General features: G+C 48.9%; 1 protein-coding gene across 1 annotated transcript in view; it reads left to right on the top strand.

The window, feature by feature from the left end:
- Positions 1–17,975, top strand: part of KLHL4 (kelch like family member 4) — a 140,858-nt gene extending 122,883 nt beyond the window's left edge. Inside the window, exons 6-9 of the mRNA XM_075323068.1 lie at positions 3,129–3,315; positions 9,500–9,724; positions 11,286–11,448; positions 17,759–17,975. Coding sequence (XP_075179183.1) covers positions 3,129–3,315; positions 9,500–9,724; positions 11,286–11,448; positions 17,759–17,975 — 792 coding nt within the window. The remainder of the gene's footprint in view (positions 1–3,128; positions 3,316–9,499; positions 9,725–11,285; positions 11,449–17,758) is intronic.
- The last annotated feature ends 97 nt before the right edge of the window (positions 17,976–18,072 follow it).

Raw genomic sequence — 18,072 nt, 5'->3', positions numbered from 1 at the left:
TTTGATGTGACCCTTATGCTGTGAGTGGGGTTGATGTGGGGCAGGTTACTGTCGGTCACTTTGATGATATTTCGGGCAGTGGTCAGTGACCTGCGTATGACAGTGTACGATGTTCTTCTCTATATATAGCACAGGACACTCATTACTACATGAAATACTGTGTTTCCTTGGGACTCCAGGAGGCGTCTTCCTTCCGGATCTTCTCAGGATGTGAATTCCATAAATAACTGATATAGTAAATATTACATCCTTTTACCCACCCTGTGACCGCGGCCAATGCTCCAGTATTATACCAGCGCCATCCACTGTCACCAGTCATTAGCTCCAGTGTGTGGGGACTGGTAGATATAGAAGTGACACCTCCGAGGTCCCGGCTGCATCTGGGATTGTCAGACTCGTAATTGCTCCGCTGCACTCTGCATTGATCAGTATCAGAGGCGGCGTTTGTCTATAGGATTTGCTGCTGCAGGTATCATCGCTGGTGCACAGTGCTCACAGAGCGCACCGCTGACATTTCACTTTTCTTGTTACATGAGCTTTTCTTTTTGTTTATTCTTTTGGGGTGCGGGGGGGTGGGGGCAATGAATAGTCAAAAGGTTTTACCTTTAAGACCATGTAATACTACAGTCAGTGCCCATAAATGAAACAATAGTTTTATGGTGTTTTTGTTAATGATATACACTGTACAAATCGAGAGAACAGTCATAACAGCAAATGATACATTTCTAGTCCTCTGCAGACACCACTAGGGGGAGCTCAGGAGATTACAGTCAACTACTTATTAGAGATGGGCAAACCTGCAGATGTTTGGGTCCGGCCAGACCTAAAAAAAAAAAAGTCAGGTTCAGGCCCGAACTTAACCTTTGAGACAGAACCCCACATAAGTCTAAGGGGCTCAAACCTAAAAGTTATAAAATAGAGTAATTGCTAGGGCGCTGCAAAAAGTAGCAATATTGTGAATCAAAGAAGACAATTATGCTTAGAGTTTCCATGTGGCTGTTAAACTGCTTCTGGGTCCGCTCATTAAAACTTATGAATATTCATTGGGTATCAAAATTGGGAGGGACCACAAGCAGTTTTTTAAAATTATTTAAATAATTTAAAGAACCTGTGTGCAGTCCCTTGTATTTTGATACACAGCCAAGAAAGCGCACAAAGCTGAGGGCTGCAGCCTCCAACTGTCTGCTTTATCTGTGCTGAGTGTCTAAATATGGGGGACGCTAGCCATTTTTTCAATTATTTTTTATTTTTCCAATTCCTTTTGGGGACCCAGACAGCTGGTGTGAGGGCAACCAATCACAGATGCCGGCATAGAGGGTGGGGGTGCAATCTGACTGCAACCAATCACAGACTCTCTCACAGAGGGTGGGCGGAGGATGCAGTGAATATTCATGAGATTTAATGAGCAGACCTGGAAGCAGTGAATATTCATGATATTTAATGAGCAGACCTGGAAGCAGTGAGACAGCCGTGGGGAAACTAAATAAGTATAATTATCCTGCTTTAATCCCCAATTTTACATCTTTTGTCTTTTCATCCTGGTGGCTTAACCTGAACAGTAACGAGGACTTTACTGAGAAGTCCATGTTTAGTGTCCATGCATGGACACTAGGGGTCCGATACGGACCCTGAACTTTACAGTTCGGGTTTGCTCATCACTACTACTTATATTGTACATTAAATTAAATATTATTTGCAGCAAGCTCCTGAGCTCCCCCTAGTGATGGCTGCAGGTTACTAGAATTTTGATGTTTTACTCAAGACCATTGGATTTGGAGCGCTAGATCAGGAAAACAAATTCCAAATTCTGTGAGACAAAGAAGGTTGATTTCAAGAGTAAAAATTCACTACGTAGCTGATAAGTAAAACTTAATCAATGGTAATCAGAAAATTAACTGCAGCATAAATCCTCATCATGGTGATCCCGCACCTGGGCTGTTTTATATACTCCTGCTCCTCCAGGATTAAAGCCAATTCTGAGCCGAGAAATGTAACCCCTCAAAATCTGTCCCAAGGAAGGCCCCCGACATCCAAGGTGTTCACTCCCCCTCCCTCAAGAGTTAAACACAGATTGCATAAGGGGCGTAAACCAGGACCTCCAGGTCTCCCGTCTAATTAAATCTACTAGACTGCGACCAAAGGGGAAACGTATGATGTGGGACGGAGTATTGCAGGGGCTCTTATATGAATCATCAGAAAGTCAAATGGTATGAATTCTGATGTGACCATAGAGGACACGATTCCATGTTCTGTAAATATTGCATTTTTTGTGTTTTTTTTCTGCAAAAAAATTGCTGCATTTGACAGTTCAAGTAAAGTGGAGGCGATTTCATGAAAACTCCTGACCGAGCGCTTAATGACTCTGCATTGTTTGAGCCATTCTTCTCCCGGAGTCTGACAAAGTCATGTATGATGTGCGGAAGCCCAGTGTTTATGTACTAAATTACATATTAAACATGCTGCTTCAAATCAGAAGAAAAGAGGGGGAAAAAAGGGGAAAAAAGCAGCAAAAACGCAGCAAAATTCAACAATCAGCAGTTTTCTATTGTGCTATTTTAATGCAAACATTCCATATACAATGCAGTAGATTTATATGTGACAACTTGGACAGAAAAGTCGTCACACAAAGAAAATACTTATTGCAAGAGTTTTTTAAGCAGTTTTTGATGTGGATTTTTGAGCAGAATCTGATTTTACAGGGAATCTGCCGGCAGGATGTCACCCCCAAACTATTCACATGAGCATGTAGCGGTTTTAAGGACAAGTCCAGCAATCCTGCACATCGCCGCTCTGCTCCTCCGTTACTGAGACATCAGGGTGTGAATTTATATACACGAGGCTGCAGAGCTCTGGTCAATGTGAAGCCTCCGTCACTCCAGCTCTATTCTCCGTCCAGCATCTCCTCTTTTATAGACTGTTTCACTTTCGCACATTTTCTTCCCCACATTTTCAGGATCTCTGCTTGCTTTCAGCAGACTCGTTCCCCTTTCCATTCAGTGTCGGGCTTGTTACAGTCCTCGGGGGTGGGTGTGCAGGAGACGAGAGGTTGGGGTAGACCACCCTTCATCCACCACTGATCTGACCGAGACGAGTCCAGTTCTTGATTCTTATTAATTCTTGGCCTTCAGTTACTCGCAGATCTAGAAAACAGCCCGATGTTCGCCAATGATCTGGACTGTCAGAAGTTCCTGATGGAAGCCATGAAATACCATCTCTTACCAGAAAGACGATCGATGATGCAGAGTCCCCGGACAAAACCCCGGAAGTCCACAGTGGGGGCTCTCTACGCAGTGGGTGGAATGGATGCGACCAAAGGTACTAGACTAAATTCATAAATGATATGTTATATATAATACAGTCTGTGATTCTGGTAACTGATACAAAGTAAATAGGGATACAACAATGAAGATAACATCCAGAAACTCTGAGGATCCGGATGATGCACAGAATACACAAAGCCCTCAGTCTAGCCGGCAGGTTTATATGCAGCAGATATGGAGCAGATTTTGTGCATGTTCCTCCCCTCTACCGGTATCTCCTGTCTTTATGATGTGATCCAATCTCTGTGCAGCTCTTCCTCCCCTCTCGCAGCATGCAGACTCATACTCACAGAGATACAGCAGCTGCACCCCTCCGCTCTTCATTTCACAGTTTTACACTAGTTTTTGGGGCACTGAGGAAGTTTCTGAACTTTTACAAAGATATTGCAAGCAGAGAATGGGAGCTTGAGCTCCAAGAAGACAAGGAAGATGGCGCTTTATCTATATGTGTTGCTAGAATAATAATAAAGAATGTATTAAAGATAAAGTGATCTTCTCATCCAGAACAATCAACTATGAAGCAGATCAGGATGTTTTCATCCATTCACAATAGGTGATGTCACAGCTCACTTCCTCCTCCTCCTGTACAATGGCTTATAACTCCATATACAGTGGATAACACAGGATCCACCATTCACAATAGGTGATGTCACAGCTCACTTTTTCCTCCTCCCATACAGTGACTAATAACACCTCTATATACATAGTTAGTAGATAACACAGGATTCACCATTCATAATGTGATGTCACAGCTCACCTCCCCCCCATCCTGTACAGTGACTGATAACACCTCTATATACAGTAGATAACCTCTTGTGAATAGTGGATCATGTGTTATCTACTGTATATAGAGGTGTTATCGGTCACTGTACAGGATGGGGGGAGGTGAGCTGTGACATAACCTATTGTGAATAGTAGATCATGTGTTATGTCACAGCTCACCTCCTCCCCATCCTGTACAGTGACTGATAACACCTTTACATACAGTAGATAATACAGGATCCACCATTCACAATAGGTGATATCACAGCTCCCCTCCTCCTATACAATGATCTTTGCACACGATCATTAGATGCTTAAAAAGAAAATATAGGATCGGAGTCTGTTCATTGTGGATAATTTACATGATCATTTCTGAAAAATCAGGAAGTTTAAAAAATAAAATACAGTTAAACACAAAAACCCTGAATTAACATTAGTCTCTTGCTGGTGATCGCTTCCAGTTCTTTGGTGTTATTCTTTCTCTCTATGATCTGCTCTTCTTGGGGCAGGTAAGGGCAGGTGGGGTGATCCTGGAGATCTGGGAGGGTGGGGGGGGATGATCTTCCTTGTGTCTAGAATAGTCCATAAAAGTCAAGAGAATAAATCATCCAATCAAGCGCTCTCCGGCAATGTCGGCCCTCATCGATTCCTGGCTGGACGCGTTTTCCCCAGTGGTATCACCTTCATCCAAAGTGACAGACAGACGAAAACAATCAATGAGATGTCACTGAGGAGTCGCCGCCGCTCTCGCGGGTTACAATGAATTACATTTATAAATGCCGCCTCAGCCCAGTCCAGAGCAGATCCGTCCGCACGCCCGTCCCCGGCGCAAAACAAACGCTTTGATGTCAAAAACCAATTTAAGAGCTTCTTAAATGTCAGGAGAAGTGACGGCGTCAAGTCTGCAGCACCGCAGGAGCGTCCGTAATCCCGGCACCGGAGGAGGCAGGATCCAGAAAGCAGAAATGGTAATGACCCTTTTAGGTTAAACTTTCAGATCTCTTGTTCTTGCAAAGAATAACAACAAGAGGGCGCCGATAATTAATTCCAGATCTTCAGGCGAAGGCGCACGCTCCAGCAAACGAGCGGAGGAATATTAATAATGCACCTTCCATGGAGCAGCAGCTTGATCTCCAGATAATCCCGATGCAGAGAAGCCTCTGAACCTCTGCTCTTCTGCTCTTGTACTTTACTTGTAAAGAGGCCGAGGAGCCTTTATTCACCAACAAATGAAGCTAATAAAACACGTAACGTGGAAAAGGATTATACAGTATGTCAGCGAGGAGGCAGAAGTGACCGCTGATCAGAGCAGCACACAGTCACTCAGCACATACACTACTAATCCGGAGCTACATCCTGTATTATACTCCAGAGCTGCACTCACTATTCTGCTGGTGCAGTCACTGTGTACATACATTACATTACTGATCCTGAGTTACCTCCTGTATTATACTCCAGAGCTGCACTCACTATTCTGCTGGTGCAGTCACTGTGTACATACATTACATTACTGATCCTGAGTTACCTCCTGTATTATACTCCAGATCTGCACTCACTATTCTGCTGGTGCAGTCACTGTGTACATACATTACATTACTGATCCTGAGTTACCTCCTGTATTATACTCCAGAGCTGCACTCACTATTCTGCTGGTGCAGTCACTGTGTACATACATTACATTACTGATCCTGAGTTACCTCCTGTATTATACTCCAGAGCTGCACTCACTATTCTGCTGGTGCAGTCACTGTGTACATACATTACATTACTGATCCTGAGTTACCTCCTGTATTATACTCCAGAGCTGCACTCACTATTCTGCTGGTGCAGTCACTGTGTACATACATTACATTACTGACCCTGAGTTACCTCCTGTATTATACTCCAGAGCTGCACTCACTATTCTGCTGGTGCAGTCACTGTGTATATACATTACATTACTGATCCTGAGTTACCTCCTGTATTATATGCCAGAGCTGCACTCACTATTCTGCTGGTGCAGTCACTGTGTACATACATTACATTACTGATCCTGAGTCACCTCCTGTATTATACTCCAGAGCTGCACTCACTATTCTGCTGGTGCAGTCACTGTGTATATACATTACATTACTGATCCTGAGTTACCTCCTGTATTATACTCCAGAGCTGCACTCACTATTCTGCTGGTGCAGTCACTGTGTATATACATTACATTACTGATCCGGAGCTACATCATATATTATACTCCAGAGCTGCACTCCCTATTCTGCTGGTGCAGTCACTGTGTACATACATTACTGATCCTGAGCTATATCCTGTATTATACTCCAGAGCTGCACTCACTATTCTGCTGGTACAGTCACTCAGCACATATATTACTGATCCTGAGTTACCTCCTGTATTATACTCCAGAGCTGCACTCACTATTCTGCTGGTGCAGTCACCGTGTACATACATTACATTACTGATCCGGAGCTACATCCTGTATTATCCTCCAGAGCTGCACTCACTATTCTGCTGGTGCAGTCACTGTGTACATACATTACTGATCCTGAGCTATATCCTGTATTATACTCCAGAGCTGCACTCACTATTCTGCTGGTGCAGTCACTGTGTACATACATTACTGATCCTGAGTTACCTCCTGTATTATACTCCAGAGCTGCACTCACTATTCTGCTGGTGCAGTCACTGTGTACATACATTACTGATCCTGAGTTACCTCCTGTATTATACTCCAGAGCTGCACTCACTATTCTGCTGGTGCAGTCACTGTGTACATACATTACATTACTGATCCTGAGTTACCTCCTGTATTATACTCCAGAGCTGCACTCACTATTCTGCTGGTGCAGTCACTGTGTACATACATTACATTACTGATCCGGAGCTACATCCTGTATTATCCTCCAGAGTTGCACTCACTATTCTGCTGGTGCAGTCACTGTGTACATACATTACATTACTGATCCTGAGTTACATCCTGTATTATATTCCAGAGCTGCACTCACTATTCTGCTGGTGCAGTCACTGTGTACATACATTACATTACTGATCCGGAGCTACATCCTGTATTATCCTCCAGAGCTGCACTCACTATTCTGCTGGTGCAGTCACTGTGTACATACATTACATTACTGATCCTGAGTTACCTCCTGTATTATACTCCAGAGCTGCACTCACTATTCTGCTGGTGCAGTCACTGTGTACATACATTGGAGCCTGGGAGGGGGTGCCATTATCTTTTGTGGATGAGCAGCTGTAGCAGTAAATGCAGACACATGAGGGCATTACAAGTTTCTAATCACTGATGTAATAATAGGATTATAAATGCCTCTTTGATATCACATGGACCTTGCTGCAGATCAGGTGCGGGTTGCTGCAGATCAGGTGCGGGTTGCTGCAGATCAGGTAGGGGTTGCTGCAGATCAGGTGCGGGTTGCTGCAGATCAGGTGCGGGTTGCTGCAGATCAGGTGCGGGTTGCTGCAGATCAGGTGCGGGTTGCTGCAGATCAGGTGCGGGTTGCTGCAGATCAGGTGCGGGTTGCTGCAGATCAGGTGCGGGTTGCTGCAGATCAGGTGGGGGTTGCAGCAGATCAGGTGGGGGTTGCTGCAGATCAGGTGGGGGTTGCTGCAGATCAGGTGCGGGTTGCTGCAGATCAGGTGGGGGTTGCTGCAGATCAGGTGGGGGTTGCTGCAGATCAGGTGCGGGTTGCTGCAGATCAGATGCGGGTTGCTGCAGATCAGGTGCGGGTTGCTGCAGATCAGGTGCGGGTTGCTGCAGATCAGGTGCGGGTTGCTGCAGATCAGGTGCGGGTTGCTGCAGATCAGGTGGGGGTTGCTGCAGATCAGGTGCGGGTTGCTGCAGATCAGGTGCGGGTTGCTGCAGATCAGGTGGGGGTTGCTGCAGATCAGGTGCGGGTTGCTGCAGATCAGGTGGGGGTTGCTGCAGATGAGGTGCGGGTTGCTGCAGATCGGGTGGGGGTTGCTGCAGATCAGGTGCGGGTTGCTGCAGATCGGGTGGGGGTTGCTGCAGATCGGGTGGGGGTTGCTGCAGATCGGGTGGGGGTTGCTGCAGATCGGGTGGGGGTTGCTGCAGATCAGGTGGGGGTTGCTGCAGATCAGGTGGGGGTTGCTGCAGATCGGGTGGGGCCTTGCTGCAGATCAGGTGCGTGTTGCTGCAGATCGGGTGGGGGTTGCTGCAGATCAGGTGCGTGTTGCTGCAGATCGGGTGGGGGTTGCTGCAGATCAGGTGCGGGTTGCTGCAGATCGGGTGGGGGTTGCTGCAGATCAGGTGGGGGTTGCTGCAGATCGGGTGGGGGTTGCTGCAGATCAGGTGGGGGTTGCTGCAGATCAGGTGGGGGTTGCTGCAGATCGGGTGGGGCCTTGCTGCAGATCAGGTGCGTGTTGCTGCAGATCGGGTGGGGGTTGCTGCAGATCAGGTGCGTGTTGCTGCAGATCAGGTGCGGGTTGCTGCAGATCAGGTGCGGGTTGCTGCAGATCAGGTGCGGGTTGCTGCAGATCAGGTGCGGGTTGCTGCAGATCAGGTGCGGGTTGCTGCAGATCGGGTGGGGCCTTGCTGCAGATCAGGTGCGTGTTGCTGCAGATCGGGTGGGGGTTGCTGCAGATCAGGTGCGTGTTGCTGCAGATCAGGTGCGGGTTGCTGCAGATCAGGTGCGGGTTGCTGCAGATCAGGTGCGGGTTGCTGCAGATCAGGTGCGGGTTGCTGCAGATCAGGTGCGGGTTGCTGCAGATCAGGTGGGGGTTGCTGCAGATCAGGTGGGGGTTGCTGCAGATCGGGTGGGGGTTGCTGCAGATCAGGTGCGGGTTGCTGCAGATCAGGTGGGGGTTGCTGCAGATCAGGTGGGGGTTGCTGCAGATCAGGTGCGGGTTGCTGCAGATCAGGTGGGGGTTGCTGCAGATCAGGTGCGGGTTGCTGCAGATCAGGTGGGGGTTGCTGCAGATCAGGTGCGGGTTGCTGCAGATCAGGTGGGGGTTGCTGCAGATGAGGTGCGGGTTGCTGCAGATCGGGTGGGGGTTGCTGCAGATCAGGTGCGGGTTGCTGCAGATCGGGTGGGGGTTGCTGCAGATCGGGTGGGGGTTGCTGCAGATCAGGTGCGGGTTGCTGCAGATCAGGTGCGGGTTGCTGCAGATCAGGTGGGGGTTGCTGCAGATCAGGTGGGGGTTGCTGCAGATCAGGTGCGGGTTGCTGCAGATCAGGTGCGGGTTGCTGCAGATCAGGTGCGGGTTGCTGCAGATCAGGTGCGGGTTGCTGCAGATCGGGTGGGGGTTGCTGCAGATCAGGTGGGGGTTGCTGCAGATCAGGTGCGGGTTGCTGCAGATCAGGTGGGGGTTGCTGCAGATCAGGTGCGGGTTGCTGCGCGCTCTCAGCTTTGCTCATTCACACGATTATTGCAGCTCTTTGTGTATTGTAGGGGCCACAACAATCGAGAAGTACGACCTGAGGACCGATAGCTGGATACAGGTCAGCACCATGAACGGTCGGCGCCTGCAGTTCGGGGTGGCTGTGATCGATAACAAGCTCTATGTGGTTGGAGGACGAGACGGACTGAAGACATCAAATACTGTGGAGTGCTTCAACCCCATCAACAAAGTGTGGACAATAATGCCCCCAATGTCCACCCACCGGCACGGACTGGGTAAGACCCCGTCACCTGTACATGCAAAAGAATTAAAGAAAAAGTCTGCAGGCAATCTGTGTCTGCCGAGTCATGCAATGTGCACACTGTTAGGAGTCTACTGTATTTACAGCACAAGTGGCCGTCACCTGCCTCAGATTGTAATACATTCCTATTAATGTTCTATTGAGAAAAGCGGATGAGAATCTAGCCAATGTGTCATGTGACTGCTCACTCATTGCAAATACAGGGGGATCGTGACAGTGAGAGTGTTGCACATTGTGATTATTCAGCAGTCTAGAGTCACATGCATGGATTGCTGACTTTTTTTGTTCAGCCCAAAAAACTCCTGCTGAGCTGCTGTATCTAATCCTATCCTGTGTGATACTGTCTGCTGAGCCATGATACTGCCTGCTCAGCTGTGTATCTAATCCTCTCCTGCGTGATACTGTCTGCTGAGCTGCGTGATACTGTCTGCTGAGCTGTGTATCTAATCCTCTCCTGTGTGATACACTCTGCTGAGCTGTGTATCTAATCCTATCCTGTGTGATACTGTCTGCTGAGCTGTGTATCTAATTCTCTCCTGTGTGATACACTCTGCTGAGCGGTGTATCTAATCCTCTCTTGTGTGATACTCTGCTGAGCTGTGTATCTAATCCTATCCTGTGTGATACTGTCTGCTGAGCTGTGTATCTAATCCTATCCTGTGTGATACTGTCTGCTGAGCTGCGTGATACTGTCTGCTGAGCTGTGTATCTAATCCTCTCCTGTGTGATACTGTCTGCTGAGCTGTGTATCTAATCCTCTCCTGTGTGATACTGTCTGCTGAGCTGTGTATCTAATCCTCTCCTGTGTGATACTGTCTGCTGAGCTGTGTATCTAATCCTATCCTGTGTGATACTGTCTGCTGAGCTGTGTATCTAATCCTCTCCTGTGTGATACTGTCTGCTGAGCTGTGTATCTAATCCTCTCCTGTGTGATACTGTCTGCTGAGCTGTGTATCTAATCCTCTCCTGTGTGATACTGTCTGCTGAGCTGTGTATCTAATCCTCTCCTGTGTGATACTGTCTGCTGAGCGGTGTATCTAATCCTCTCCTGTGTGATACTGTCTGCTGAGCTGTGTATCTAATCCTCTCCTGTGTGATACTGTTGGTCTTCCTTCTGTATCTAATCCTGAGATACCTCACCAGCGCTGCCTCCTGACTGCTTTGCACTTGTTACATTGTTGCTCTTTCCCTGTTACTTTGTATCCATCGTCTCTGTGGATATAAGTATAAGCCGTCAGCAGATTTCTGCCGGTTTATCGGGGTCCTATGTGCGGGTCATGAAGCCCCTGCACCTCCCCACGCGGCGCTGTCAGTGCGCAGCACGTTTTCTCAATTCCACTATTTCGGGAAATATGTAAATAGTTTCTTAGGACGTATAATCAGCGGTCTCCAAATAATAAACAAAATCCATAAATGATTAATGCTGTAGACCGTGATCACCGCGAGAGCGAGGAGCTGTAATTAGCGGTGATTAGCCGTATACTGTACGCAGCACCGCTGGCACTTTTCACACAGGTAACGCTTGTCTTTTTTAGGGGTGGCGGTGCTGGAAGGTCCCATGTACGCTGTAGGCGGCCATGATGGATGGAGCTATCTGAACACAGTGGAGCGCTGGGACCCGCAGGCGCGACAGTGGAATTACGTGGCCAGTATGTCTACGCCCAGGAGCACGGTCGGTGTCGCAGCTTTGAATAACAAGTGAGTGTTGGCCTATAATAAATGCATTCATTGTGCAGTCACTGTGTGCAGTCTCCTCCTCCTGTGCAGTCTCCTCCTCCTGTGCAGTCTCCTCCTCCTGTGCAGTCAGTGTGTGCAGTCTCCTCCTCCTGTGCAGTCAGTGTGTGCAGTCTCCTCCTCCTGTGCAGTCACTGTGTGCAGTCTCCTCCTCCTGTGCAGTCACTGTGTGCAGTCTCCTCCTCCTGTGCAGTCACTCTGTGCAGTCACTGTGTGCAGTCTCCTCCTCCTGTGCAGTCACTGTGTAAAGTCTCCTCCTCCTGTGCAGTCACTGTGTGCAGTCTCCTCCTCCTGTGCAGTCACTGTGTGCAGTCTCCTCCTCCTGTGCAGTCAGTGTGTGCAGTCTCCTCCTCCTGTGCAGTCACTGTGTGCAGTCTCTTCCTCCTGTGCAGTCACGGTGTGCAGTCTCCTCCTCCTGTGCAGTCACTGTGTGCAGTCTCCTCCTTCTGTGCAGTCACGGTGTGCAGTCTCCTCCTTCTGTGCAGTCACTGTGTGCAGTCTCCTCCTCCTGTGCAGTCACTGTGTGCAGTCTCCTCCTCCTGTGCAGTCACTGTGTGCAGTCTCCTCCTGTGCAGTCACTGTGTGCAGTCTCCTCCTCCTGTGCAGTCACTGTGTGCAGTCTCCTCCTCCTGTGCAGTCACTGTGTGCAGTCTCCTCCTTCTGTGCAGTCACTGTGTGCAGTCTCCTCCTCCTGTGCAGTCACTGTGTGCAGTCTCCTCCTCCTGTGCAGTCACTGTGTGCAGTCTCCTCCTCCTGTGCAGTCACGGTGTGCAGTCTCCTCCTCCTGTGCAGTCACGGTGTGCAGTCTCCTCCTCCTGTGCAGTCACTGTGTGCAGTCTCCTCCTCCTGTGCAGTCACTGTGTGCAGTCTCCTCCTCCTGTGCAGTCACTGTGTGCAGTCAGTGTGTGCAGTCTGCTCCTCCTGTGCAGTCACTGTGCGCAGTCTCCTCCTCCTGTGCAGTCAGTGTGTGCAGTCTCCTCCTCCTGAGCAGTCAGTGTGTGCAGTCTCCTCCTCCTGTGCAGTCACTGTGTGCAGTCTCCTCCTCCTGTGCAGTCACTGTGTGCAGTCAGTGTGTGCAGTCTCCTCCTCCTGTGCAGTCACTGTGCGCAGTCTCCTCCTCCTGTGCAGTCAGTGTGTGCAGTCTCCTCCTCCTGAGCAGTCAGTGTGTGCAGTCTCCTCCTCCTGAGCAGTCACTGTGTGCAGTCTCCTCCTCCTGTGCAGTCACTGTGTGCAGTCACCACCTCCTGTGCAGTCACTGTGTGCAGTCTCCTCCTTCTGTGCAGTCACTGTGTGCAGTCTCCTCCTCCTGTGCAGTCACTGTGTGCAGTCTCCTCCTCCTGTGCAGTCACTGTGTGCAGTCAGTGTGTGCAGTCTCCTCCTCCTGTGCAGTCAGTGTGTGCAGTCTCCTCCTCCTGTGCAGTCACTGTGCGCAGTCTCCTCCTCCTGTGCAGTCACTGTGCGCAGTCTCCTCCTCCTGTGCAGTCAGTGTGTGCAGTCTCCTCCTCCTGAGCAGTCAGTGTGTGCAGTCTCCTCCTCCTGAGCAGTCAATGTGTGCAGTCTCCTCCTCCTGTGCAGTCACTATGTGCAGTCTCTTCCTCCTGTGCAGTCACTGTGTGCAGTCTCCTCCTCCTGTGCAGTCACTGTGTGCAGTCACGGTGTGCAGTCTCCTCCTCCTGTGCAGTCACGGTGTGCAGTCTCCTCCTCCTGTGCAGTCACTGTGTGCAGTCTCCTCTTCCTGTGCAGTCACTGTGCGCAGTCTCCTCCTCCTGTGCAGTCACTGTGCGCAGTCCCCTCCTCCTGTGCAGTCAGTGTGTGCAGTCTCCTCCTCCTGTGCAGTCAGTGTGTGCAGTCTCCTCCTCCTGTGCAGTCAGTGTGTGCAGTCTCCTCCTCCTGAGCAGTCACTGTGTGCAGTCTCCTCCTCCTGTGCAGTCACTGTGTGCAGTCACCACCTCCTGTGCAGTCACTGTGTGCAGTCTCTTCCTCCTGAGCAGTCACGGTGTGCAGTCTCCTCCTCCTGTGCAGTCACGGTGTGCAGTCTCCTCCTCCTGTGCAGTCAGTGTGTGCAGTCTCCTCCTCCTGTGCAGTCACTGTGTGTAGTCTCCTGCTCCTGTGCAGTCAGTGTGCGCAGTCACCTCCTCCTGTGCAGTCACTGTGTGCAGTCTCCTCCTCCTGTGCAGTCACTGTGTGCAGTCTCCTCCTCCTGTGCAGTCACTGTGTACAGTCTCCTCCTCCTGTGCAGTCACTGTGTGCAGTCTCCTCCTCCTGTGCAGTCACGGTGTGCAGTCTCCTCCTCCTGAGCAGTCACGGTGTGCAGTCTCCTCCTCCTGTGCAGTCACTGTGTGCAGTCTCCTCCTCCTGTGCAGTCAGTGTGTGCAGTCTCCTCCTCCTGTGCAGTCACTGTGTGTAGTCTCCTGCTCCTGTGCAGTCAGTGTGCGCAGTCTCCTCCTTCTGTGCAGTCACTGTGTGTAGTCTCCTGCTCCTGTGCAGTCAGTGTGCGCAGTCTCCTCCTTCTGTGCAGTCACTGTGCGCAGTCTCCTCCTCCTGTGCAGTCACTGTGCGCACTCTCCTCCTCCTGTGCAGTCACTGTGTGCAGTCACCTCCTCCTGTGCAGTCACTGTGTGCAGTCTCCTCCTCCTGTGCAGTCACTGTGTGCAGTCTCCTCCTCCTGTGCAGTCACTGTGTGCAGTCTCCTCCTCCTGTGCAGTCACTGTGTGCAGTCTCCTCCTCCTGTGCAGTCACTGTGTGCAGTCTCCTCCTCCTGTGCAGTCACTGTGTGCAGTCTCCTCCTCCTGTGCAGTCACTGTGTGCAGTCTCCTCCTCCTGTGCAGTCACTGTGTGCTGTCTCCTCCTCCTGTGCAGTCATTGTGTGCAGTCTCCTCCTCCTGTGCAGTCATTGTGTGCAGTCTCCTCCTCCTGTGCAGTCATTGTGTGCAGTCTCCTCCTCCTGTGCAGTCACTGTGTGCAGTCTCCTCCTCCTGTGCAGTCACTGTGTGCAGTCTCCTCCTCCTGTGCAGTCACTGTGTGCAGTCTCCTCCTCCTGTGCAGTCACTGTGTGCAGTCTCCTCCTCCTGTGCAGTCACTGTGTGCAGTCTCCTCCTCCTGTGCAGTCACTGTGCGCAGTCTCCTCCTCCTGTGCAGTCACTGTGTGCAGTCACCTCCTCCTGTGCAGTCACTGTGTGCAGTCTCCTCCTCCTGTGCAGTCACTGTGTGCAGTCTCCTCCTGTGCAGTCACTGTGTGCAGTCTCCTCCTGTGCAGTCACTGTGTGCAGTCTCACTGGGAAATCTATTCCAGTTACTCGGTGGTTACTTTGTATTTGCTTCTTGGGTTTATTGTAAATCATTGTAGCGGTTTCCTGGAGGATCTGGTTTTTATAACACAAACTCGTCTCTATGGATGTCTTTCTATGACAGTAAAACGAGGTGTCAGGTTGGAGATTTGGGGGCGACACTTATAACCATTCATTTTAGCCGTTTAGTATAACAGGTCCCATAACCAATGACCTAACATAAGAAAAGAAGCCGTAAAAAGTCCCACTCCACACACAGAGTCTTCACTCAATAACATTTCTTCTGGCGCCATCTAGTGGCAAGTGGGAAAAATTGTGCTTTGCATGATTTTTTTTTTCTTTTTATGAAAAACATTTTGTTAATCTTTTTGGATAAACAAGTTGTTTTCATTTGGGGAGAAACAGACACCAACTGCCCTGGATGAGTGAAACGTGCGTCAGGCTCAGCGTCCCCTCTGCACCGTGGGAGGTGTGGACTGTTTTTCTCTTTTGCTCTGGCCGGTGCTGACATTTCGTGCAGTCATAGAGCAGGGAAAACAGTGGAATCATTTAGGTACAGAGTGAGGTACAAGCTATGATCTTAGTAATTATATTTACAGGAAATAAGGAATATACGGGCTATACCAGGACAATGCAGAATAATAAGTCACAATCAGTCCCGGTCAATAATGTGCACCAGATAGTGACTAGTAAAGCAGCTCTCTGGGCTAGTAATGCCGCACCTGGAAAAAATGAGAAATCTTATGGACAATACTGACCCCTAGTGATGAAAAGGGAGAACAGTGCAGCTAATATTGGAAGACATTTGATAGTTTAATGGAGAAAAAAAATATATACAATGACTTAACGAAATTAATGAAAGTATTTTACTTGTAATTGTTTTTAATGCCTCATCGTGGTCAATGAATGGGAAAATATTGGTTTAAATTTTAAGGCTGAGGTCACATGGATCCAGTGATCATCCGTAAGAACTGATCCTGCAGTAATCTGTTCTGCAGATACAACTTTCTTGTACATTTTTAAATAACTGATTTCAGCTGGATCCATTTTTTTAACATGAAATTCTATGGAAAACTGATTCACTAACTGATTGCTATTAACCTTTCATTTGAAACGAATCCTGCAAGCAAAAAATTGATTCTTTACAAATGGAAGATATCAGAAGGCTACTTAGACTCCTACCCGTTACTAATCTAGGGCTTAGTGGCAGCTTTGAGCTGCCATTAACCCCTTATATTTCCCCAATTGCCACTACACCACAGTAATTGGGATGTTCCAGGTAAAGCTTTGGAATTGGCGCATTTAATGGATGCGACAATTTTGGGGTGGTTGTGGGCTGCTATTTTTAGCCTGCAGGGGCCCAATAACTGTGGCCCTCCCCAGCTTGAGAATACCAGCCCCTAACTGTCTGCTTTATCATAGCTGGCTTTTAAAATTGGGGAGGCCCGCATGTCAGTGTTTTTTTTTAAATAAATAATAATAATAAATAAAAAGAAAGCCATATAGGGTCCCTCATTTTGATACACAGGCAAGATAAGCGCACGGCTGAGGGCTGCAGCCTGTAGCCATCAGCTTTACCTGCACTGGGCATCACAGTATGGGAGGACCCTATGCCATTTTTATTTTTTTTCTACACCACTACAGGGACGCAGACAGCGTGTGTGCTTGCCACTGTCAAGGTTGGGGTGTGGTCTGACTGCAACCAATCACAGATGCTGTCACACAGGGTGGGGGCGTGGTAGTCTAACTGAAACCAATTACAGACGCCGGGACTGATGGTGGGCGGGGGAAGCAGTGAATATGTATGAGAGCTAAATGATCGGATGCTAAAGTAGTGTGACAGCCGCACGGGAGACTCGGTAAGTCTCCTGCTCTAATCCCCTGAACCCTTTCTACCACCAATTTACAGCACAATGTTTGGGTTCCCATAGACTTATATGGGGTTCAGTGTTCGGGTTCAAGTCCAGTCCCAAACCGGACTTCTCTTTTTTAAGTCTGTCCGGACCCCCCAAACCTAAACATCTGTGTGTTCCCCCATCTCTAATTAGGAGCCATGCGCCAATGATGAAAAAATGACATTTGTAATCAACGCTCGGGTTTCACGGAAATTCCCCGTTGTATAAGAAGGTGCGGACCCTTAATATTCGGTGAACGGACGCCGGCCCTTCTACTACAAGTGACCGCTTTGATCTCCACTTTTCATTATCCGCCTCCTGCACATTAGTGAATCTTCCCTCCGCAGACGCCGCGCTGATAAATATATGGAACCATTTCACGTTATTTAATAATCGCTGAACTTTCCTGCACTAAGCACTTTTCCCAAAATGCGATTACAGCAGATTTTTTTTTTCTTGGAGCTGCAGATCACCAATTTCATGTGCCCTTTGTGAGCAGCTGCGGATTTAATGCTCAGTTGTGTCGTGTCGCTCCTGCTCCAGTGTGTAGAGAACAATACGACAATCACGCGCCATTCATCCCGGGGACGACCATTCATCACTGCGGGAAATCGCAGAATATACGAAACGGTCACTGACGGAATCTGTGTGCGAGGAATGTGACCGCACAGCCACCGTATGCCTATATTTATGTTCAGCGCCTTTCTATGGTCACTACTGCGACCGGCGTAATAGGTGATGGGTGCAAAAAACACTTTGTTCCGTCGCTGACAATCTCCATTGTGATAACAGTTTTTTGGCTTTATATGTAAAAATTAAACTAAGACATAACATAGTAGAGATACTTTCAATTCTTTCTATTGTTCACTACTGGATGTTTGTTACAATGTATCAGTACAGACAATATTCAGATTCAGCTGAGATTTCAGAATGATACATTGTAACAAGCGTCAGGATCAGTGAGAGATGTTGGTGTTGAGGTGTTTGCACCGTGATTACTGGATGAATAATATGATTTATTTCCACAGGTCTGAACACCGGCCCTATAATCCTTTGAGGTCTCTGATGTCTCTTATGTCCCCCCCTTCCCAGGTTGTTCGCAGTCGGGGGCAGAGACGGAAGCTCCTGCCTTAAATCCATGGAATGTTTTGATCCTCATACGAACAAGTGGAGCATGTGTGCGCCCATGTCGAAAAGACGGGGAGGCGTAGGGGTGGCCACGTACAACGGATTCCTGTACGCAGTCGGGGGCCATGATGCGCCGGCGTCAAACCTGTGTTCTCGGCTCTCGGACTGTATGGAGAGGTGAGCGGAGTCTGCAGAAGGGACGGAGCCGACAGCGGCCGAACACGAGAGTCACAGCCATGATAAGTGTACAAAGAGCGAGACCCCAGATATCACCCGCT

Source organism: Anomaloglossus baeobatrachus, chromosome 9 (genome assembly GCF_048569485.1).
Source record: "Anomaloglossus baeobatrachus isolate aAnoBae1 chromosome 9, aAnoBae1.hap1, whole genome shotgun sequence".
In the NCBI taxonomy this organism is placed as follows: domain Eukaryota; kingdom Metazoa; phylum Chordata; class Amphibia; order Anura; family Aromobatidae; genus Anomaloglossus; species Anomaloglossus baeobatrachus.
Note: the sequence above shows the minus strand (reverse complement) of the source record. Positions and strands in the feature narration are given on the sequence as shown.